Raw genomic sequence first — 25,956 nt, 5'->3', positions numbered from 1 at the left:
GGTGACGCGCGGCGGTGGGCGGGGAAGCGATTTCACGCTATCTCCCGCAGGTAAGTATAGGGGCTCTGGGGGGCGCCGTGACGGGCTTCACAGCGGAATATTACGCTGCGGAGCCCGTCACGCTCGTGGGAAGGAGGCCTAAAGCTGGTGCGCATCTTATAGTCCTAAAAATCTGGTATATGGTGTACATGTCCATTCACCCCTCCCTTTGCTGGCAGCTGCATCTATCTTCCTGTTTGCTCTTTGTGTATTGGAGTATGACCACGCTCACACGACCGAGTCGGATTCCACATGTGGATTTCCGCAGCAGAAAACCTGCGCTCATCCGCGGAAAGCAACTGCAAATAGTAATGGGTGCGAGTGGTTTTCGATGTGGATGTACGGTATTGTCCACGAGGAAGAAAGATCTCTCTCTCTCCCCTCCAGACGGCATTTTGGCTTTTCTATCTATTTTCCTCTGAAGTTGCGAGCGTTTTCAACGCTCAAATTTCGTATGGGTGATGGAACACTCGCATCTGTTGACTTTAATGGGGGTGGTCCTTTTTTCTTCCGCTCACGGAGTACGCAATTTGCATCTGCGAGTGTGAACAAAAAATCGAAAATGCATGCCTTTCCATGCTGGCGTCTTACCGCGGCTCTTCCGTGTAAGCCCAGCTGGTTAATGTGGCATGCGGATGCACACAAGAGATCCCTTGCAGGTAGACGCTGCCTTTTGGGGTGTTTTTTGTGTCTTAAGCCACCTTATGCCATACAGCTGTCAATGAAAAATGAAAGTATAGCCGATTCTTTACAGAAAAGGTTGCCGGATGTTCACCTGTCAGGTTTGGGCAGAACACCCCAATCTTTTCTTCCCCTCTGGGCTCATAGAGAGCTGCATCTAAAGGGCATTTGATACTCACTGTTTAATTAAAAGGTGAGAGGTTGATAAAGGAATTGTTTTACCTGGTAATGAAGATCGATGACAGAGATGGAGCCTTCTACTTCCCTGGCAGTACTATTCCAGGTGTGCACCTGTCCAGCAGGTGTATGTAGGGCATGGGGTGTTGGTACATCTGTCATCACCATGGTCTGTACTACCAGCACACTCACACAGGAATAATCCAGACATTCTGAAAGAAATGTATCACAATTAGAGATGAGCGAGCACCAAAATGCTCGGGTGCTCGTTACTCGAGACGAACTTTTCGCGATGCTCAAGGGTTCGTTTCGAATAACGAACCCCATTGAAGTCAATGGGCGACCCGAGCATTTTTATATATCACCGATGCTCGCTAAGGTTTCCATTTGTGAAAATCTGGGCAATTCAAGAAAGTGATGGGAACGACACAGCAACGGATAGGGCAGGCGAGGGGCTACATGTTGGGCTGCATCTCAAGTTGACAGGTCCCACTATTAAGCCACAGTAGCGGCAAGAGTGCCCCCCCCCCCCCCAACAACTTTTACTTCTGAAAAGCCCTCATTAGCAATGCATACCTTAGCTAAGCACCACACTACCTCCAACAAAGCACAATCACTGCCTGCATGACACTCCGCTGCCACTTCTCCTGGGTTACATGCTGCCCAAACCCCCCCCCACGACCCAGTGTCCACAGCGCACACCAAACTTTCCCTGCCCAGCCTTCAGCTGCCCTCATGCCACGCCACCCTCATGTCTATTTATAAGTGCGTCTGCCAGAGGAAAAGCAGGCACACACTGCAGAGGGTTGGCACGGCTAGGCAGCGACCCTCTTTAAAAGGGTCGGGGCGATAGCCCACAATGCTGTACAGAAGCAATGAGAAATCCAATCCTGTGCTACCTCCATCTGGAGCTGCACACGTGGGCATAGCAATGGGGAACCTATGTGCCACACACTATTCATTCTGTCAAGGTGTCTGCATGCCCCAGTCAGACCGCGGTTTTTTATAAATAGTCACAGGCAGGTACAACTCCGCAATGGGAATTCCGTGTGCACCCACAGCATGGGTGGCTCCCTGGAACCCACCGGCTGTACATAAATATATCCCATTGCATTGCCCATCACAGCTGAGGTAATAATGTCATGTTTAATGCAGGTGGGCTTCGGCCCACACTGCATGCCCCAGTCAGACTGGGGTTCTTTAGAAGTGGACACATTTAGTTACAACTCCGTGTGGACCGACAGCATGGGTGGGTGCCAGGAAGCCACCGGCGGTACATAAATATATCCCATTGCATTGCCCATCACAGCTGAGGTAATAATGTCATGTTTAATGCAGGTGGGCTTCGGCCCACACTGCATGCCCCAGTCAGACTGGGGTTCTTTAGAAGTGGACACATGCAGTTACAACTCCCTGTGGACCCACAGCACGGGTGGCTCCCTGGAACCCACCGGCGGTACATAAATATATCCCATTGCAGTGCCCAACACAGCTGATGTTACGTCAGCTGTAATGCAGGTGGGCAAAAAATTAATTGGATTACACTGTAGGCGAGGGCCCCCAAAAATTGGTGTACCAACAGTACTAATGTACCTGAGAAAAATTGCCCATGCCCAACCAAGAGGGCAGGTGAAACCCATTAATCGCTTTGGTTAATGTGGCTTAATTTGTAACTAGGCCTGGAGGCAGCCCAGTAAAAATAAAAATTGGTTGAGGTGAAAGTTTCAACGCTTTAATGAGCATTGAAACGTATAAAAATTGTTTAGAAAAATTATATGACTGAGCCTTGTGGGCCTAAGAAAAATTGCCCGTTCGGCGTGATTATGTGAGGTTTCAGGAGGAGGAGGAGGAATATTATACACAGATTGATGAAGCAAAAAGGTCCCCGTTTTGGATGGTGATAGAGAACGATGCTTCCATCCGCGGGTGCAGCCTACGTATTGTTTAGGTATCGCTGCTGTCCGCTGGTGGAGAAGAGAAGTCTGGGGAAATCCAGGCTTTGTTCATCTTGATGAGTGTAAGCCTGTCGGCACTGTCGGTTGACAGGCGGGTACGCTTATCCGTGATGATTCCCCCAACCACACTAAACACACTCTCTGACAAGACGCTAGCCGCAGGACAAGCAAGCACCTCCAGGGCATACAGCGCGAGTTCAGGCCACGTGTCCAGCTTCGACACCGTGTAGTTGTAGGGGGCAGAGGCGTCACCGAGGATGGTCGTGCGATCGGCTACGTACTCCCTCACCATCCTTTTACAGTGCTCCCGCCAACTCAGCCTTGACTGGGGACCGGTGACACAGTCTTGCTGGGGAGCCATAAAGCCGGCAAAGGCCTTGGATAATGTTCCCCAGCCTGCGCTGTACATGCTGCCTGATCTCTGCGCCTCCCCTGCTACCTGGGCCGCGGAAATGCGCCTTCGGCCACTAGCGCTGTCGGATGGGAAGTTTACCATCAGTTTGTCCACCAGCGCCCTGTGGTATAGCATCATTCTCGAACCCCTTTCCTCTTCGGGAATGAGAGTGGAAAGGCTCTCCTTATACCGTGGGTCGAGCAGTGTGTACACCCAGTAATCCGTAGTGGCCAGAATGTGTGTAACGCGAGGGTCACGAGAAAGGCATCCTAACATGAAGTCAGCCATGTGTGCCAGGGTACCTGTACGCAACACATGGCTGTCCTCACTCGGAAGATCACTTTCAGGATCCTCCTCCTCCTCCTCTGGCCATACACGCTGAAAGGATGACAGGCAAGCTGCATCTGTACCCTCAGCAGTGGGCCAAGCTGTCTCTTCCCCCTCCTCCTCATGCTCCTCCCCTTCCTCCTCCTCTGGCCATACACGCTGAAAGGATGACAGGCAAGCAGCATCTGTACCCTCAGCAGTGGGCCAAGCTGTCTCTTCCCCCTCCTCCTCATGCTCCTCCCCCTCCTCCTCAACGCGCTGAGATATAGACATGAGGTTGCTATGACTATCCAGCGACTTACTGTCTTCCCCCGCCTCCTTTTCCGATTCCAAAGCGTCTGCCTCTATGCTTTGCAGGGAACTTCTCAAGAGGCATATCAGAGGAATGGTGACGCTAATGATCGCAGCATCCCCGCTCACCCTCTGGGTAGACTCCTCAAAGTTTCCAAGGACCTGGCAGATGGCTGCCAACCAGGCCCACTCTTCTATAAATAATTGAGGAGGCTGACTGCCACTACGCCGCCCATGTTGGAGTTGGTATTCCGCAATAGCTCTACGCTGCTCATAGAGCCTGGCCAACATGTGGAGCGTAGAGTTCCACTGTGTGGGCACGTCGCACAGCAGTCGGTGCACTGGCAGATTAAACCGATGTTGCAGTGTCTGCAGGGTGGCAGCGTGCGTGTGGGACTTGCGGAAATGTGCGCAGAGCTGGCGCACCTTTCCGAGCAGGTATGACAAGTGTGGGTAGCTTTTCAGAAAGCGCTGAACCACCAAATTAAAGACATGGGCCAGGCATGGCACGTGCGTGAGGCTGCCGAGCTGCAGAGCCGCCACCAGGTTACGGCCGTTGTCACACACGACCATGCCCGGTTGGAGGCTCAGCGGCGCAAGCCAGCGGTCGGTCTGCTCTGTCAGACCCTGCAGCAGTTCGTGGGCCGTGTGCCTCTTCTCTCCTAAGCTGAGTAGTTTCAGCACGGCCTGCTGACGCTTGCCCACCGCTGTGCTGCCACGCCGCGTGACACCGACTGCTGGCGACGTGCTGCTGCTGACACATCTTGATTGCGAGACAGAGGTTGCGTAGGAGGAGGAGGAGGGTGGTTTAGTGGAGGAAGCATACACCGCCGCAGATACCACCACCGACCTGGGGCACGCAATTCGGGGGGTGGGTAGGACGTGAGCGGTCCCAGGCTCTGACTCTGTCCCAGCCTCCACTAAATTCACCCAATGTGCCGTCAGGGAGATATAGTGGCCCTGCCCGCCTGTGCTTGTCCACGTGTCTGTTGTTAAGTGGACCTTGGCAGTAACCGCGTTGGTGAGGGCGCGTACAATGTTGCGGGAGACGTGGTCGTGCAGGGCTGGGACGGCACATCGGGAAAAGTAGTGGCGACTGGGAACCGAGTAGCGCGGGGCCGCGCGCCGCCATCATGCTTTTGAAAGCCTCCGTTTCCACAAGCCTATACAGCAGCATCTCCAGGCTGATCAATTTGCAATGTGCACGTTTAACGCTTGAGCGTGCGGGTGCGTGGCGGCGTACTTGCGCTTGCGCTCAAACAGTGGCGCTAGCGACGTCTGGACGCTGCGCTGAGAGACATTGCTGGATGGGGCCGAGGACAGCGGAGGTGAGGGTGTGGGTGCAGGCCAGGAGACAGTAGTGCCTGTGTCCTCAGAGGGGGGTTGGATCTCAGTGGCAGGTTGGGGCACAGGGGGAGAGGCAGTGGTGCAAACCGGAGGCGGTGAACGGGCATCGTCCCACCTTGTGGGGTGCTTGGCCATCATATGCCTGCGCATGCTGGTGGTGGTGCCTCCCCAGCTGATCTTGGCGCGACAAAGGTTGCACACCACTGTTCGTCGGTCGTCAGGCGTCTCTGTGAAAAACTGCCACACCGTAGAGCACCTTGACCTCTGCAGGGTGGCATGGCGCGAGGGGGCGCTTTGGGAAACAGTTGGTGGATTATTCGGTCTGGCCCTGCCTCTACCCCTGGCCACCGCACTGGCTCGGCCTGTGCCCACACCCTGACTTGGGCCTCCGCGTCCTCGCCCTCGTCCACGTCCTCTAGGCCTACCCCTACCCCTCAGCATGGTGTATTACCAGTAGTGCAGAAACAGAACGCTGTAATTAAATGTGCCGCTTATTGGCCTGTGGTTGGAGGCTGACTTCGCTTACGGAACGCCAGGAAATAATTTGGCGCAAGCCTGCTGTAACACTTAGCTGGCTGCGTATGATTTTGTAGAACTACTACACCCAGCACAGACAGACCCAGAACACTGAGCAGCACAGTGACAGGCAGGCCAAATAGATTTTTTGCCCAAATTTTTTTAGCAAAGGCCCACTGCCTATATTCAATCAATAATATTAATGTCTTCTGTCCCTGCCTAAGCACTTCTGGCCCTGGAGTATTACTGCAGGGCGCAATGCTCTGCACGGCCGATATACCAAAAAAAAAAAAAAGTGCAACACTGCAAAAAGCAGCCTTCACAGTACTGCACACGGTTAGATGTGGCCCTAAGAAGGACCGTTGGGGTTCTTGAAGCCTAAAATACTCCTAACACTCTCCCTATAGCAGCTCCAACACGATAGCACTTTCCCTCAGCTATGTCAGAACGCATCTGTGGCGAGCCGCGGGAGGGGCCGATTTTTATACTCGGGTGACACCTGATCTCGCCAGCCACTCACAGCAGGGGGGTGGTATAGGGCTTGAACGTCGCAGGGGGAAGTTGTAATGCCTTCCCTGTCTTTCAATTGGCCAGAAAAGCGCGCTAACGTCTCAGAGATGAAAGTGAAAGTAACCCGAACATCGCGTGGTACTCGTTACGAGTAACGAGCATCTCGAACACGCTAATACTCGAACGAGTATCAAGCTCGGACGAGTACGTTCGCTCATCTTTAATCACAATCTTTGTTGGAACATCACAAATAGATTCAAAATGAGTCACACACAGGGTAATGTGGCGAAGAGCGCAGGAGAATCCACGCGGCCGTATTGCGTATTTCGGTCTGTGAATGCAAAGTGTATTCATAGAAGGAAATATGCTAATTCGCTGCGTATTTCTACCTATCACAGTTTATTTTTTCTTTTACATGTGTATTAAAAAAAAAAAAAAAAAAAACTGCACCAAATCCCATTCATTAATTGCATAAGTGCCCATTCACATGAGTGTATTACGCGGGTAATACGCAGTGCATTGATTTCAATGAGTTCTTTCACAGCTGCGGGCTTTTTTTTCCACACATTTTGGTTGCGTGAAAAAAAAACAAAAAACTGAAACATGCCCTATCTTGGTGCGTATTAATAGCCCATAGTAGGGAATGGGCGTGTGTAAATATGCAGGAAAAATGCATATTTAAGCAAGAAATCAATGGGATTTTGTGTCCTGTTTTTTTTCCTTCTTCTAAATCTGGAGATAATAAAGTGCAAAGTTTAGCACTAATCCCCAGCACTTTGATCTGGTGGGTGAAACGCATGCGGGCACTTGCACTATTCTGGTGGTATAAGTGCAGCAGGTACTGTATGTAATCTTTTGTATCTGCTAGCCCTGCTGCGCTCTAACCACCGCCTATTCTTTTCTATTGCGTTTTATTTCCAGGTTATCCTGTCTTATATATAATAACAGCTGGTATACTATAATTCTCCCTTGATGCCACCTTCTTATGTGCAATTTGTCTTTAATCTATTTGTGATGTAACCTTTCTGTAAAGATATAAAACTTTCCCTTTCGGTGATGATGTCCGTCCTAGAAGTTTGTGTTGTTGAGCTTTGCCAGCATGATCTACACCCCTATGCTGATATACTTACCACTACCACTTGTTGGAACATTTGTACACTGAGACACCTTTGTTGGATGTGTTTTTCTGCTAACTAAATCGGAATATTTGCCCTATGTAAGGGTCTTGTACAATAGTGACCGCTGCACCAAAAATTATGGGGCAGATTTATCTCGCTACTTGCATCAGTTTTCTGGTGGAAAAAAGTCGCCGATATTGGCTAACACTGGATTTCTGCTAAAATTTGTCACTTTTGAAAGAAGTAGTTGGAGTCAACAAAGACCCAAATCTTTACCAGCTCACAGCTTACATGGGTTTCACATTCTGGTGAACTGACTAACCAGAGATACATCGGATGTATTAGGATGGGTGAATGGTGTCTGTGTGCCATGCAATGTTTCTTTTACACCCATTCTTTATGGTTGCAACTCCTGTATGGATGTATGAATGCAGCCTTACACACATTTTCCTAGACCTTGTGGATGAAATTTGTTAGAATCTCATTCACTTTGGTACTACTGAAAATCTGCAGCTTTTTTGCTACATGCCAACGTAGCCTAAGAGCTTCGGGCAAAGCATAAAATGCCACTGGTATCCCCACAGTGTTTTACTGGTGATGCTGGCAGAGACCGCCTATAAGCAGCGAGTGTACTGCCGATGTAATGTATTTCGTATGGACAGGGTTGCATACCAGTATATAGGGCTCACACTGCGTGGTTCGCTGAGAACTAGAGTATGTTGCGATCTGTTTCTGGCGAGTATCGATATGCAACGTCTACACGCTCATGTGCATGGGTCATTTAAAGTCAGTCCATTTACTTTAATTGACTCCATTCACCACGTATCACACAGCCGTGCATCACACACGTAACATGTCGTGGACATGAGGCCCAGCTCTGATGGGTATAGCCTACTGTGATACAGAAGTATTGTAGTGTATTATAGAAACGTTCAGTTCCAGTAGATTCAGGATATTTTCAGTGCTGACTCCACCTCGTCACATGAGGGCGTGAAACCAGCGCCAAGATTTGTGCCGCAATTTACACCGATTGGATTATTTTGCGTCGTTTTTCCTACGGTGGAAAGTTTGTAGCGTTTTCACCATTCTTGCTAATTGTCAGGCTGCGCTAAAGCTGGAGCAGAGTTTTTCTTAAATTTCTGATTGCTGATTACTTGTATGCGTTATATATCAGATGTTTCCACTCTCCATTCTAACATTTGCTACAGAGGTGGACCCTTAGAACAATTCCTTCTGCTGTGTCCTCCGAGGGCCTTCAGTCCATCACTGTCTACTGATAAATCATACCATGTAAATTCAGCTGGAAAGAGGACAATTAAGTTTATTATTTCTGTCCCTGTAGTTCAGGACTTGTTTGTGGGACATAAATCTCCTCCTGTTTCTTGTATGATAACGGTGACCTCATATGCTGCTGCTTATCTGCTTCTATACATATCCCTTTGCCTGCTTATCTGACCATAGACAAGTGACAGCCAAGTGAAACCATCTGAGGCCACACACTAAATGCATGGCACGAATGTGATGTGAATGGGGACTAACATATGCAGATATTGCAGTAGAATCCGGGAAAATGCAGGGTAGCATGATGATAAAGGAAATTGATCCCATTATAATTAATGGGGTACTATTGGCGCCGTTCATTTTCAAAACTGGGCAGGAAAACAGAAACCCCAATGCTGATGTGAGTATAGCCTAAATGTTGCAGAATAATAAAAAGAAGTCCTACTTGCCTTACTGTTTCTCGACTCCTTCCAGTCTCTGTTGTCCCCAGACGCTGTCCATGCGCCGTCTAACCGTATGATCGCTAGTGGATGCCACAAACACATTCTTGCCAATAATAATCTGTCGTAAAATAAGGACTTTTTTTGAATATCCGTTTCTGTATCTGCAAAACCTGAACTTGTTCCATCTTTCCAGTAGGATATTGTTATAACTGCGTAAATGAGACATTTGTGCCTGCAAGCTAACATGTGACTTGCTGTCTTCTTACAGGAGGAGATGATCGCCGTGTGTTGTTGTGGCACATGGAAAAAGCCATCCAATCAAAAGCTAAGCCCATCCAACTTAAAGGGGAGCATCACTCAAACATATTTTGTTTGGCGTTCAATAGCTGCAATACCAAGGTGTTCTCCGGAGGTAAGTTCATGATTAACATGCGCTAAATTGTCTTTATATTATCTATAAATGCGGTCTTAAGCTGTATTGAGCTAGAGTAAAATACACCAATTTTCTTAAAATCTGCACACCTTAATAAATTGGGTGTATCGTTTGTCAGTCTGTGCTCCAGAAAGGCCAAAATTTGGCAGCTATGTGCTGGTGTACATTTGCACCATAATTTACACCAGTTTCCGTGATAAATTATAGTAAACCTGTTGGTCCGCAGGAAGCCACGCCTGCTCTGCTAATCCCCATGCACTTTTTGGAGAGGTTGCAAACTCAGCATACATGTAAAAAAAAAAAAAAAAGTTGCACATTTTTGCATAGGCAAGACAAAATGGCACAATCTGCGACTTTTTACACACAAGGTGTTTTGATAAATTCTCCCTTAAATTTAGTGAATCCATACAAAATTTATAGCAGAAGACAAGGCAGCACTGCTTACTCATTTCTTCACTCCTGAGAACATGTTTCCACTGAATGAGTGTTGTGTACTGAAAAGTGAAAGTGTTTTTTCCACTACTGGAGCCAGGGAAGGGTCACGTGACCACTGGGATTCCCTGCTATAGCAGAGCTACAGGGTCATAGTAGACCCTGATCAGCAATGCCAGTGACGAATGTCACTACAGGGGATATTTTCTCCTGTAACTAGGGCTCCTATGGATGCCCCAGCTACAGTGGAAAAATGTCAAATTAAAAAAAAAAAAATGTGAATGTCCCCCAGAGGTCTTACATTTATTACATAAATAAATAAGACGAAATTACAGACTAAAACAACAATATATACACAAAAAAGAAAATAACCCCAAACCATCACTACATGCGCGCTTTAAGCTCCCTGTAATCCAAAACCATACATATAATATATATCAAAACGTCCAAAACAAAATGAGGAACCCAGTGCCATACTTTTATTTTAGCGCAAATATACTAATTTAAAAGAAAAAAAAGTTAGGAAAATTTTTTTTTTCTTTAGCTTTTTACCCACAATAGAACAAAAAAAACGGAACAAATCAGTGAAAAAGATATTAAAATATAGCCCTATATGTCACAGGAAAAAAAACACAGCAAAAATAATTTTGGTAGCTAAAGGAAAAAAAAATAGGGCAGTTAAACCACCACATGGGTAACATCCCTAAAAAGTGTCTGATCCTTAAGGTACAAAACAGCCTGGTCCTTAAGGGGTTAATGGTCACACACTAGTACTTGGTAGACCTGCTCTTTACGTTTTCTTGATCTAAAGCTTCATGGCTGAACTCTTTGTACCCAGATCTTTCTATTTCATAGTTACAGCACTTACGGTTGACTGGGAATATTTAACATACAAAGGATGTATTCAGATGGCGCAGATGAACACCGTTAAAACTATATGAAAATAAAACAAGTGATTTTTTTGTTTGTTTTTTGTTTTTCAGTGTGATTTTTTTTTTTTTTTTCCAATGTCGTTTTTACTGAACCATGGGGCTCTTTTAAAGGGGTTGTCCCGCGCCGAAACGGGTTTGTTTTTTTTTTTTCAATAGCCCCCCCCCCCCCCCCCGTTCGGCGCGAGACAAACCCGATGCAGGGGTTTAAAAAAAGAACCGGATAGTACTTACCCGAATCCCCGCGCTCCGGTGACTTCTTACTTACCTTGCGAAGATGGCCGCCGGGATCTTCACCCACGGTGGACCGCAGGTCTTCTCCCATGGTGCACCGTGGGCTCTGTGCGTTCCATTGCCGATTCCAGCCTCCTGATTGGCTGGAATCGGCACACGTGACGGGGCGGAGCTACGAGGAGCAGCTCTCCGGCACGAGCGGCCCCATTCAGAAGGGAGAAGACCGGACTGCGCAAGCGCGTCTAATCGGGCGATTAAACGCTGAGATTAGACGGCTCCATGGAGACGAGGACGCTAGCAACGGAACAGGTAAGTGAATAACTTCTGTATGGCTCATAATTAATGCACGATGTACATTACAAAGTGCATTAATATGGCCATACAGAAGTGCTGAACCCCACTTGCTTTCGCGGGACAACCCCTTTAATACTATGTCAATGGCTTCTGTTAAACTTATGTGACTGGGAAAAGCTCCCGACACATACATTTAACGGAGGCTGTGACGGATGCATAACAGTGAGATATAATGGTATCCAGTAAAAAAAAAAAAATTCCAATCTATTAAACAGATTTCCATTTAGCCTATGGGTTACGGATGCCACTGATAGGCATCCATCCACTTATAGTCTTTAATGATATATTTTTAATGGCTGTATTACATCATTAGCTTTTCAATAGCATTTTGTATCTGTTAAACAGATATCTGTGATGTACACATCAATTGGTCATAGAGTATTATGGAGGTTATAATATTTTTATTATAAGGGGTTTTTCCATAATTTACCTATTCATGACCTATCCTCTGTTGATCAGTTGATCTGCTGCTCGGGATCCCCATCTACTGTCACTGCCTTGATTGCCGAAAAACAGATAACTCTGTCCATATTGTGCAGTGGTCAGGGTTGGTAATGTAGGCAGAAATCTCATTGAATTAAATGCAATACTAACTTTGGCTGCTGCAATACAGACAGAACTGTCAACTTTTGTCTCTATCCACTGTGACAGTGGGCCCAGCAAACAGCTAATCAGCAGGGAGCACGAGCGATGGACCTTGCTGATTAACTATTGACCCAAGACTTGGGGGGGAAAAACGCTTTAGTAGATGCACCTTTTTACAGGATGCAACTGTACAATTCCAACCAGAAAATACAATGATGTACCAGACAGAAACTCTCAGGACAGAGGCTAAAAGGGTCTGCATCTGGTCAGTGGGGGCCTATAAATCTGTTTGCCATGTGTGCTGGGAGCCTTCTCACCGCACAAGTCAAACAGATCAAAAAAATGAAGTGTGAACATAAACAGACTTCTGTCAAAGTTGGCATTCTATAATAGTGCCACATTTAAAGTTACTTTGATCGTCAGTACAAAGCATAGGCTGGTGTGATGGGGCCGAAACCATGCTGATGTGGAAAATGGTGCAGCTTTCCAATCAATTTCATGGCTGTGTGTGATGTTATGTACCAGTTTGCAATACATGTGGCTGAAACAACTGAACCAATATTACTAGTGGTGTACACAGACTTGTGGCCATATAGTGTTTGTAGGGAAGGAGGATTACTAGTTCTCTGTACTAAGATCTATTCCAACAATGTGGTTGAAAACTGCATTGGAAAAATGTGGATTTTTCATGTTTTTTTTTTTTGTGGTTGTGCTAAAATCCACAAGTGCATAAAAAACTATGTGACAGATTGCCACAAAACACTTGCTATTTTGATGCGGGTTAACCGAACTTTCTGAATACACCCTTTAAAAAAGCAGCCCTAGAGCTGTATCACGTACATTAAGAAAACGCCCCAAATCGCATCACTTAATTCAGGCTGTATCCAGACAGTGCGGTGGATCTGTGGTTTAAACCGCACCGTGAAAATCGCATGTGTTTTTACTGTGATTTTTTTTTTCCTCCGTTTTTTAATGCAGTTTTGGTAAAAACTGCAACTAAAACTCCTGCAGAAACGCATACAGTTTTTGCGGACAGTTTTGACTTTAAGCTACTTTAGGTATCATGTCCACGGGGAAAATCAGGCCCGCTACGGATTTTCCATGGAGAATCCGTAGCGGGTCCCTCCTGCCCCGCGGACATGAGCGCTGAAAAGAAGAATAAACTTACCCGCAGCGGACCGGGCAGGTCTTCTCTTCTTCACGGCCGGATCTTCTTTCTTCGGCCGGCAGATGTACTCGGCACACCGGCAGCATGCCGCGCGCATGGGCACATCTGCCGGGCCGAAGAAAGAAGATCCGGCCGTGAAGAAGAGAAGGCCTGCCCGGTCCGCTGCGGGGTAAGTTATTCTTATTTTAGGTCTCCCGCAGATCCGGACGGCTTCCATAGGCTTCAATAGAAGCCTGCGGGAGCCGTCCCCGTGGGAGACCCGCACGAATGTCACGTTTTTTTTCATGCTCCATTTTTTTTTTTTTTTTTATTCACTTTTATTGACCATCCGCGGGGATTTATCTACCCGCGGGTGGTCAATGAATCCCTATGGGATGCGGATCCGCATGCGGGCAATCCGCTACGGATTTAAAATCATATTTTGCCCGTGGACATGAGGCCTTAGGAATAATCGTGCCTCTTAATTTCAGAGCATATCTCCTCAAGAAATGATGAACAACTTACTGAAAATACACTTCAGTAATTGTGAATAGCTACATTTGTATTAACATTTTATTTACGGATTCTTAAGTCTATTTCAATTGCTTTGCAGGAAATGATGAGCAGGTGATCCTCCATGATGTTGAGAGGTAGATATACTCCACATTTGAAACACCCATTCTTTATGTGCATAGTAGAATTAGCAATGGTTTTCCATTATTTATTTTTTTTAGTGGTGAAACGCTGGATGTGTTCACTCATGACGAGGCGGTGTATGGACTGTCGGTCAGTCCAGTCAACGACAATGTGTTTGCCAGTTCATCAGATGATGGAAGAGTCTTAATATGGGACATTCGGGAGTCTCAACAAGGAGGTATGGAGCGGTCTTTGTATTTCTGTCTAAATGAATAAATTTAATTTTCTACCTATCAGTTTACTTGAGATTCTGCTCACACTGGTGTTTGTCATACGAGGTAAGAACCCTTTTACACTGAATGATTTCGGATTCTCATTGGATTGTGGGAATCGACGATAATCGTTTAGTGTAAATGTCTGCATGGTCTGAACGACAAATCGTATAGGCATAAAAAATATTAAAAAATAAAATCACAATCTGCCTGTTTACTGTAAACGGAGGCAAGTGGTCTGGAATGATCTCCAGCCTGATCCATCTCCCTTTACTGAGCTGAGATCGCTCCTGTGTAAAAGCACAGCAGTAATCATCACTGGGATGACCGTTGGGCACTTCTGCGCCCAACAGTCATCCCATTTAAAAGGGCCCTTAGACGTTGGTATCCATGGGGGCTGAGCGCTGAGACACCCTGCCTAATGCTAGAATGAAGTGGCTAAAGCGTTCCAGTGTACATTACTCTCCTTCCTCTCTACAAAAAATGCCAACCGGTGCTGGAGGCCTCAGCTGGGTGTTTATACATACTTGATCTAGTGATGGCGGGGGCCTCAGCACTGGCCCAACTTCTTTTAATAAATTAAAGGGGTTGTCCCGCGGCAGCAAGTGGGTCTATACACTTCTGTATGGCCATATTAATGCACTTTGTAATGTAGATTGTGCATTAATTATGAGCCATACAGAAGTTATCAAAAGTTTTATACTTACCTGCTCCGTTGCTGGCGTCCTCGTTCCCATGGAGCCGACTAATTTTCGGCCTCTAATGGCCAAATTAGCCGCGCTTGCGCAGTCCGGGTCTTCTGCTTTTCTGAATGGGGCTCCGTGTAGCTCCGCCCCGTCACGTGCCGATTCCAGCCAATCAGGAGGCTGGAATCGGCAATGGACCGCACAGAAGCCCTGCGGTCCACAGAGAGAGAGGATCCCGGCGGCCAGCTTCAGCAGGTGAATATGAAGACGCCGGACCGCCGGGATTCGGGTAAGTACTACCCGGTTTGTTTTTTTAACCCCTGCATCGGGGTTGTCTCGCGCCGAATGGGGGGGGGGGTTAAAAAAAAAAAAAACCCGTTTCGGCGCGGGACAACCCCTTTAACGACCCATTAAAGTCAATGTGTCAGGTGTTACATTTTACTTTCATTAAATGTATATCAGCTTTTACAATAATACACATTGGTAAATGTTATAGCTATGTATTATTTTAAAAAAACTTTCCTGCGGGTAGCCATATTGGAGACAATACTACCACCTTGTCTTTAGGCTTCTTTCACACGGGCTATAAAATCAAACGATTTTGTAGCGATGCGACATTGCTACAAAATGCATGAGTGGGAAGCCCATGTTTTCCAATGGGTTCTTTCATATGAGAGATGTTTTGTGGCCTGAAAGAACCCATTGGAAACCCTGGGCTTCATTTACATGCGTTTTGTAGTGATGTTGCATTGCTACAAAATTTAGCGATTTTGTAGCCCATGTGAAACGGGCCTTATGGTTGCTAGCACATGAGCAATAGCACCACAGCTAGCACTCATGATTTAGAGCTAATTGACAGGCTAATCTTGCGAGTTTCCGTGCAGACTGGCAATTAACTCAAAATCGCAAGTGTAAGGCCCACTGTCCACAGGTGGATTTGAATTGCGGAATTCATAGTTCAAGACGCACATCGGGGGAGGCATGGGGCATCTGCGCTTCAATTAACACCTGCGGATTTGATTTGCAGACACCACACGTGGAAAAGAATTACAGCATGCTCCATTTTCCCGCGGACGGACTCCATTGATCTCTGTGGAAGCGAGTGATCCGTAATGCGTCAGCCTGTTCATACAGGCAGACACGTCTTTTGGCTCGTTCAAATGAGCATTGTTCAGCCTTTCACATTCGATGTATAAGCGAATGTGAAAGACTGAAGGAGCGCTGGTTAAGCTGAACGATGAGTATTTCAGCCAACAATGGTTTTTATGCCTGCATATAATAAACGATGAGTAAAAAGCTAACGATTTTCATTCGTCATTGGCTAATATTTAGAAGGAATGATTTTCATTCACTATTGCTCGTTGGAATGATAATCGTTCATAAAAAAAATTATTCAGTCTAAAAGCACCTTTAGCCCTGCTTGTATAACTGCACCCTGTAGATAATACATACTGTGTGCGCTTCATGGCATCTGCAATGAATAATGGAGAAAAGGGATTGTCTAGGAAATGAGAAAAAAATAGCTACCATGCGTGCTGCCCGTGTGAAACTCATCTTGGGTCATACTAGCTTGTTTTTTTGCATGCTTATATGCGCAAAAAAAATGCATTCCACGAATGTGCAAAATGCACGTGAACGAGTGCTTTGGCACTCTCATGTCCTATCTTTGGCAGGTGCGAGTATTTTGCGCCTTAAACAGACATGTGAACACGTCATAGGAAACCAATGGTTGTAATAGACGCAATTTTTTTTTGCACGCAAAAAAACACTTGTCTGACTGCGGCCTTAGGCTGGATTCACACAAACGTATATCTGCTCGGTTTTCACACCGAGCCGATATACGTCATCCTCATCTACAGGGGGGAAAGAATGGAAGAGCCAGGAGCAGGAACTGAGGTCCCGCCCCCTCTCTGCCTCCTCTCCACCCCCTCTCCGCCCCTCTGCACTAATTCCAATGAAAAGAGCTGGGACGGGGGCGGGGCTAAGTTCTGAGAATAAGCCCTGCCTCTCTCCATTGCAAATAGTGCAGAGGGGTGGAGAGGGGGCGGGAGCTCAGTTCCTGCTCCTGGCTCTTCCATCCCCCACCCCCACCCCCACACCCCTGCAGAGAGAGACGAAGTATATCGGCTCGGCGTGAAAACTGAGCCGATATACGTTCGTGTGACTCCAGCCTTACGCTGTATTTACCAGGTGATTTTATCATACTAGTTTTGTGCGTTGCCAGCGAGGCTCGCACGGAAATAGAACCAATAGGTCGATTTTAAATGTGCGACTTTTCTCTCACAGCAATGCTGCGAGATGAAAAAACTGCAGCATGTCCTTGTCTTGGGCGATATCGCCCATTATAGGCAAAAATCGCACACTTATGCCATATGTGAATGCAATGCAATTTTTGCCATTAAAAGTGCTGGAGCAACATTTCATTTATTTTTCTTCCTCCACGCTTGTGAAAATCGCATGGACAGAGATCCAATGCGTTTTCATTCATGTCCACTACTGAGATCCCCCTGATCTCAATAATTACTTGGTTATTTGGATCTTGCAGATATAAAAATCAAACGATGATTGGCCTGTGTAAACGGGGCATCCTTCGTCTGTGAATGACTGCCTGTTTACTGTGAATGGAGGCGGGCGGCTGGAGTGATTTCCAGACCGCTTTGCCTCCATTCACTGAGCGATCATAGCTGCTGTGTAAAAGCACGGGGGTGATAATGCCTGGGAGGACCATCAGGCGTTTCTGTGCCCAATAGTCATCCCGTGTAAAGGGGGCCTATAAGACCTCTGACAGTGTGATGGACCGATAGACTGATTATCGTGATCAGAAATTAGTTGCTCGTATTTCCAAGATAGATAACCTGCAACACTCCAGAGTATGCACTTTAGTGCAGAGGTATTTCTTTAATGCAAAGCTACCAAAGGGACCATGGACCTCCAGTCCCCATATGGTATCCAGAACAGCAAAGATAGTAGCAGCATCAGATGGTGAATTTAAAACAAATCATCCTTTTGCCCCATAATGTAAAAAACCGGCAATGTTTCGACTGTAGGAAGTCTTTCTCAAGCCTTAAAGGGGTTGTCCCGCGGCAGCAAGTGGGTCTATACACTTCTGCATGGCCATAATAATGCACTTTGTAATGTACATTGTGCATTAATTATGAGCCATACAGAAGTTATCAAAAGTTTTATACTTACCTGCTCCGTTGCTGGCATCCTCGTCTCCATGGTGCCGACTAATTTTCGGCCTCCGATGGCCAAATTAGCCGCGCTTGCGCAGTCCGGGTCTTCTCCTGTCTTCAATGGGGCCGCTCGTGCAGAATGCCGGCTCCGTGTAGCTCCGCCCCGTCACGTGCCGATTCCAGCCAATCGGGAGGCTGGAATCGGCAATGGACCGCACAGAAGAGCTGCGGTCCACGGAGGAAGAGGATCCCGGCGGCCATCTTCAGCCGGTAAGTATAGAAGTCACCGGAGCGCGGGGATTAAGGTAAGCGCTGAGCGTTTTTTTTTTTACGTCCCTGCATCGGGGTTGTCTCGCGCTGAACAGGGGGGGGGGTTGAAAAAAAAAAAAACGTTTCGGCGCAGGACAACCCCTTTAAGAAAGACTTCCTCCAGTCGAAACGTTGCCTGTTTTTTACATTATGGAGCAATAAAGGATGATTTGTTTTAAATTCACCATCTGATGCTGCTACTATTTTTGCTGTTCCAGAAATTAGTTGCTAAGACGATGCAGGAGAGGAGAGAGCAGAGGGAAGCTAAGCAATCTGTCCAGCACATGGACATATTTTCTATTGAGACTTAGACTGCAGTATCTATATACAGGGATATGTAGAAGCTACAGAAAAAAATGTTGCATTATTTTTAATTACATCTTATTGCAAAAATGATTGTCAGCTCAACATGCATGCATTTAAGAGGAAAAAAAGATGATTTAACCCCCCCCCCCCCCACCCACCCTCCTTCCCAAGCACGTCCATGGTTTTTAAACTACTAATTCCCCAACATAATAAATCACTATCGATGTCTGTCTTTCTATTTTCAGATCCTTTCTGCTTGGCTCATTATCCCTCAGCCTTCCATAGCGTTATGTTTAATCCCGTTGAGCCCAGGCTGCTGGCTACTGCCAATTCCAAGGAAGGTGTTGGACTTTGGGACATCAGAAAACCTCACACGTAAGATTCAGTTTTAACAGTTACAATAAATCTGCTCCTTCACTTTCAGTTTTGTGTTTTGTCCTTTCTAGAGGTCGGATAGATATAGGATAAGGGTTGATAGAATTTGCACAGGTAGAATCTGCAGTGGATTACAGTACCAGGCAAGTAGGAGAAATGTTTACAAATCCTATCCACATGCTGTAGATTTTGCTGCGGATTTGTGGCGGAAAGTGTGGACTAAAGGCACATTTACATGCAACGATTATCGCTCAAAATTCGTTAAACTGATGGTATAGGAGCGATAATCCTTGCATATAAATGCTACTATTGTGCACTTTACATCTGAACAATGATTTTTAGGTGAGTTTTAAAACCATTGTTCAGACCACACGCTGTGTTCTGCACTGGAGCAGCTGATTACGTTGTATTCTCTCTGCAGCCCGTGCCAGAAAATGGAGCTGATTGCAGAGCTCAGACCACTGACTGAGTTCTGAAAGCAGCTCCAGAAGGCTCATTTACATGCAAATGAAGTTGATAAAGTACTAATGGGCATTAGTGCCCATTAGTACTTATGCAAAACGATCAGTAAAACTTTCAATCTTTCTATTATTTGAAAGATTATCTTTGCGTACAAATGGGCCTTTACCTTATGGAGGAAGAAAGGGCACACAAATGTAAAGTTTGCCTGTGGGGGAGTTTTGTCAGTGAGAGTGTAGGAACTGCAGTTTGTTCCTTGTACCAGGCGTATATACTGCTCTCTGTGCAGCTTTACTGCATGTTTACGCTTCAGGATATCTGTCATCTCTGTGTTCGTGTATTCAATGTGGCAAATACCTGAAATTTTTAAAGCAGCTGGCTATACGACTGGGATATACACTGAATGACCTCTTAGAGACCTCCATCCAAGTAGCTTGTTGGACCTTCTTTGGTGTGACCAATAGATTCCACTGGGTGTTGAAATCATTTTGCAGGAATATTGCCCCATGCAGACAGGATAGCTTTTTGCAGTTGCAGAAAATTAAATGGAGGTCCTGATATGTTCTGATAAGCTGGGAAGGGTCCATCGATCCATGCTGCTTACTCCAAATCCTGACCCTCCTATCAGCATGGTACAATAGAAATATGGATTTGTCTGACTGGGTGATGTTTTCCACTGCTTAGTAATCCAATTTTTGCACACCTCTGTCCACTGGAGTCTTTCGTTTCTGGGTCTCTCAGACAGAAATGGCGCTCCACCGGATTGTCTGGTACAGGTCATCTGTGCGAAGGAACAACATGTTGTGTGTTCTGATATGTTAGATGGAGCAGCAGCGTTGTATTCAGCTGCAGTTTGATTGACAATGCACCGCATGTTCATTAGAATGATTCTTGACATCCTCTTTTGATCCCTTTCATCAATGAGTTGCTTACATTCCCATAGGATCCCCTTTCTATGGATATTTTTTGTATTCCTGGCTCCGACTAGTCTAAGGCCACTCTCACACATGTGCTTTTAACCGTGATTACCTTAGTGTGTTGAATGCCATGGTAATCTCGGTACAATGCTCGACCGCGGAGTTTTCTAATGCTGTGATTTCGCTGTCTGCTATATTTTGGCGCGTCTTTGCGCTTTTTAACAAAACTAATCACAATGATGGGGATTAAAAAGCGCTGGGAACGCTGTGACATGCGTTCAAAAACGGCAGTAAAAAATCGCATGTGAATAGGATTTGTAAACATTTCTTCTACTTGCCTGGTATTGTAATCCACTGCAGATTCTACCTGGGTGCTCTTCAGTGACGAATCCAGGTTTAGTTTGGGCAATGACAACGGCCGAGTTTGTGCCTAGAGACCTAGGAGTGAGCCCCTTAATCCTGCCTTTGCTGTGGAGCAGCACCCCCCCCCCCCCCTGCTGGTGTGATGGTCTGGGGGGCCATTGCACACGACAGTCGGGGGAGTAGTGGTACAAGGAACCATGACAGCTCAGCGATATGTTCAGCACATCCTGCAGCCACATGTGTTGTCCCTTGGAAAGCCCTGTCATGAGAGACATTTTCCAGCAGGATAATGCTCGGCTGCACCCAGGAATGCCTCCACAACATTGCCACACTGTGGCCTGCCCAATCGACAGATTTATCCAATAAAAGATGTATGGGACCATCTAGGATGCCAACTTCCACAGTCTACAAGTTTGCATGATCTAAAGGCTCAGTTACAGCAAATATGGAGTGATATGCTGCAGTTTACCATGCACAACCTGTATGCTTCCATGCCCACCTGTATCACATCTTGTATCAAAGCTAGAGGCGGTACAACAGGGTACTAGAGCCTTCATGCCCCCGTATCATATCTTGTATCCAAGCTAGAGGCGGTACAGCAGGGTACTAGAGCCTCCATGCCCACCTGTATCACATCTTGTATCCAAGCTAGAGGCAGAACAATAGGGTACTACCGTACAGCCTCCATGCCCTCCTGAGTCACATCTTATATCCAGGCTAGAAGCGGTACAACAGGGTACTAGAGCCTCCGCCCGCCCATATCACATCTTGCATCCAAACTAAAGGTGGTACAACAGGGTACTGGAGCCTCCATGCCCACTCGTATCACATCCTTGTATCCATGCTACAGGAGGTACAACAGGGTACTTGAGCCTCCATGCCCCCCGTATCACACCTTGTATCCAAGCTAGAGAGGGTACAACACATGGTAGTAGAGCCTCCATGCCCTACTATATCACATCTTGTGTCCAAGCTAGAGACAGTACAACAGGGTACTAGAGCCTCCATGCCTGACCGTATCACATCTTGTATCCAAGCTAGAGACAGTACAACAGGGTACTAGAGCTTATATGTGTTCAGTTTTCCCCAATAAATGATCTTGCTCTCATATTGTAATCCCTTATATCAACGTTACAATTAGAGATGAGCGAGTATACTCGCTAAGGCACTACTCGCTCGAGTAATGTGCCTTAGCCGAGTATCTCCCCGCTCATCCCTAAAGATTCGGGGGCCGGCAGGGAGCTGGGAGGAAAGGAGGGGAGATCTCTCTCCTTCTCTCCCCCGAGCTCCCTGCCGCAACTCACCTGTCAGCCACGGCGGCCCCCGAATCTTTAGGGACGAGCGGGGAGATACTTGGCTAACGCACATTACTCGAGTGAGTTGCGCCTTAGCGAGTATACTCGCTCATCTCTAGTTACAATCACACAGAGAAAGTTTCATTTGTTTCCGACAACTTCTTGGGGAGGGATTGCTTTTTTGACAGTGCGTCTAGAAAGCGGTCAAAGGAAATGTATGTTGCATTTTCACCAGTAGGTGGCAGCAGTTGCTTGTTTTATGGGAGGATTTGCTCTGTGACCACAGCACTAAAGCCCAATAGTAAGGACGTACTGTCAGGTCCTGACAAGAAGGGTTCCAGACATCACGGGGAGCCACATTCTTAAGATTTCTAGCCTTGCTTGGAAAGCAGGATTCATCAAACATGACACCCTATTTACACTTTGCCTCGGGCTCGGAATATAGCTAGGAGTCCAAAAAGTCAAGCACTTGGTTAGGTGAAGGCATGGTTAAAGCAGTTGATCTTATAAGGAAGAGTAGTGTACAGCTATGCATGTAAATGTTTCCACACCTTGACACCACATAACAAATAAATACAAAGTTAGTTCTGTGATCTGTCATCTACACATATTGGATTACCCATTATTAGTTGGTGTGCACACCTACTTAGGCTGTGTTACATGAGTGAATTCTCCACAGGATTTTTCACACGGATTCCATCTGTAAAACTGCAGAAGAAATCCACAGCTATTCTGCTGCAGTTTTTGCCATGGATCTACATGTGAATTTAGCTTTGTCAAAGGGAAGATCCATGTGCAGAATTCCAACGTGTTTCCGCGCATATCGCTGTCAATAGGTGACCTGTCACTGCGTCACACGGAAACGTGTTTGAATACCGCGCACAGATTTTACCCATTGATTGGGCTAAACCCTCATGCGGATGAGCGAGAACCGCTGCAGTACAGCTGTGGATTTCTGCCCTAGTTTTACAGGAGGAATGTGCATGGGAAATTCTGTGTGAGCATAGCCTAAAGCTCCAGTTGCATGTATTCATGAAACAGCGGGTGGTCTGTTCTCTAAATACATTACTATTATTCTGTGTCGGGACAGCAACTGAAAGAATGTTATCAGCGCTGCCCGTGGAGAACTCTGCTGACGATGGGTGCTTATTCACAAGCAGCGATTGTCGCTCCAAAGGTGGCTTTTGAGTGATAATCGTTGTGTGTAAAAGGGCCTTAAGTGTTTACTAGAAAACTGGATTGATGTCTTTGTTTTAAAGAAGTAAAGACCTATTTTCACGCAAAGACAATCTTTCAAATGATTTAAAGATTGACAGTTTTAGCGATCGTTTTGCATAAACTGCTAATGGGTACTTATGCCCATTAGCAGTTTATTACCTTCATGTACATTTACATTTCATTTTGCATGTAAATGAACCTCCAACAGCTGTTTGCAAATCACAGCATGTGGTCTGAACTTTGCACTTAGCTGCATTGTCTTCGCATTTACAATGATTATCGCTCAAAAGTCATTGTTTGAACAAATTTTGAGCGATAATCATTGTCTAAATAGGGCTTAACGCATATGAATTACTGTGACTGTTGTATTTACATTTAGAACTGCTGCCTGCACCGTACAAGGTATTCTCCTGTTGTTGTATTAGAACATCAAACAATTGCACTAGAAATGTATGAATTCCAAAATGTATTGTCTTCAAGTGACCCAAGAACTTTTAAAGGGTTGTCCAATTGTCTAAACTATTGATTGCCTATTCTCAGGATAGCTCATCAATATTCGATTGGCAGGGGTCCATCACAAGGGACCCTCACTGATCAGCTGTTGGCCAAGTAGGTGCACTGAACTGATTTCTGCAGGAAGCACACAGCTCCATTCTCACTGCTGTGGCCCAGCTTGGTATTGCATGCCATTGAAATGAATGAGAAGTTTGCCTGTAGTACCAAGCTTCACCACTACAGAGAGAATGGGACTATGTTCTTCCTGCAGAAATCGGCTCTGAGCACAGCTGATGGCTGGGGGTCCTTTGGGATGGACCCTCACCAACCTGCTATTCATTTCCTAGATTTTTATTTATTTTTTAAAAAAGAACAGTCCTCCGAAAATAAGATGAACATAACGTGTCCTATATATCTGTGAGAATTGGGCAGGTTCCAACCATCCAATGTGTATTAGATGTTCGTTAAGCAGATGATGGGAAACAAAAAGATTCAGGCGTGTTGAACTTCAATCTTTTCTTCTCAATGGACGCAAGTTGTCACCAGAAATATCTAGCAGCTGCTTGAAGGGGTTATTCCATTAAAATTATAAGTCATTCATCAGCTCTCCAGAGGAGATGAAAAATGAGAGCGTACTAGAGATCCCTTCACGCCCTGAGTCCACCGGGTAAATGACGGAGCGACGGTACACATATGCCACCAACACGCTGTTTCTGGAGATAGCCAAGTGCAGGTTTGGGCCATTTCTGTCAGCTCCATAGAGGCGAATGGACCTGTGGTCACACATGCCCACTGCTGCTCCATCCACCTGGCTGACTTACCTTTTATCCACTCTCCTCAGTAAGTGCACTCGGCTGAACAGAGCGTGCGTGTGTACGAAAAGATCTGGGGGAATTGCTGCTCATTTAACGATAACTATTGTAGATGGCCATCTTAATTCATGGAGATCCTGAATGAGGGACTTCTCTTTATTATTTCAGAATTCATTAATAGGTTATTTGATTAAAGATACCATAGCTATTTTGATGCTATTGGCAGTCGTATAGGGGCTATTTCTTCTGTGATGTCCAGAAAAAAAATGTCCTGATTGATTAATACCACATTTGGCCTTTTGTCACCAGCTGGCTTTAGATGCCCGTAGTATTTGACTGAATAGAATGCCCATAGGAATGGACTGAATAGAATGCCCATAGGAATGGACTGAATAGAATGCCCATAGGAATGGACTGAATAGAATGCCCATAGGAATGGACTGAATAGAATGCCCATAGGAATGGACTGAATAGAATGCCCATAGGAATGGACTGAATAGAATGCCCATAGGAATGGACTGATTTGCAAGTGGCTACTTGTTCTAAGTAAAAATGTACTGACTCTTTTACGGCCTTGAGTCATACATGTTTAGTTCTAGAACATTCTAGTGTGTGTAGGGGAACTTCCAGCGAGCGTTTTGTGGCCTTTAGGCAAAGGTGGAGGCAAATGATACATAGTGAGACATTCTAGAGGTTAGAAGCAGGATGACGACAATTTAGGCACGTGCGAGAGACATGAACTATATTAATAAAACCTAATTATGAGTATCAGACCAGGATATGAGCTACAGAGAAACAAGGGGGTATTACTAATCCGTATATTACAACATGACCGTATGAAGCATATATGATGGGACTCGCCTTGCTGCATTCACACCTATCTCATCATCTGTGACACACACTTGATATCAGTTGTGTTTTAAACTCAGAATTCAGAGTTTTTCTGTTTTGCCATTCTTTAAAATAATCAAATTCTTTGTTTCTTAGGTCGGCTTCACGTGGGCATATTACATGCGCAATACACAGAGAAAAGAACCCAATGATTTAAATGGGTTCATTCACATTTCCATATTTTGAGCACTTATTTCAGTCATGAAAAAACAAACAAACAACATGCTCTATCTTTTTGTGTATTTGCGCACCAAAGGTTCCCACAGGAGTCAATGGAGGGTGCGCAAATAAGTGTGCGATATGCAAGGAGATGCGTGAAACCCAGCAGAATTCTGTTGGAAAAAGAACACCTCTGGAACAAATTAGCCATTTCAATCGATGCGTTTGTTTGCTGCACGAGAATGAACATGCCCTGCCGGCAGAAAATGTACTGTAAAATACTCTGATGCGCGTGCAAAAAAGCCGCCTGCAGTGTGCAGAAACGCAGCACTGAGGCATGTGCAGTTACGTTTGTGTGAAGCCGGCCTTATTGTTTTAGTGCGGTATAGAAGCA

General features: G+C 45.9%; 1 protein-coding gene across 1 annotated transcript in view; it reads left to right on the top strand.

Moving 5' to 3' along the window:
- Positions 1 to 25,956, top strand: part of DCAF5 (DDB1 and CUL4 associated factor 5) — a 50,684-nt gene that overhangs the window by 7,571 nt on the left and 17,157 nt on the right. Inside the window, exons 2-5 of the mRNA XM_066608487.1 lie at positions 9,348 to 9,491; positions 13,807 to 13,843; positions 13,928 to 14,067; positions 18,824 to 18,953. Coding sequence (XP_066464584.1) covers positions 9,348 to 9,491; positions 13,807 to 13,843; positions 13,928 to 14,067; positions 18,824 to 18,953 — 451 coding nt within the window. The remainder of the gene's footprint in view (positions 1 to 9,347; positions 9,492 to 13,806; positions 13,844 to 13,927; positions 14,068 to 18,823; positions 18,954 to 25,956) is intronic.

The sequence above is a fragment of the Eleutherodactylus coqui genome, chromosome 6, assembly GCF_035609145.1.
Source record: "Eleutherodactylus coqui strain aEleCoq1 chromosome 6, aEleCoq1.hap1, whole genome shotgun sequence".
Taxonomy (NCBI): Eukaryota; Metazoa; Chordata; class Amphibia; order Anura; family Eleutherodactylidae; genus Eleutherodactylus; species Eleutherodactylus coqui.
The sequence above is the reverse complement of the archived record's forward strand: the minus strand, read 5'-3'. Positions and strand labels throughout refer to the sequence as shown.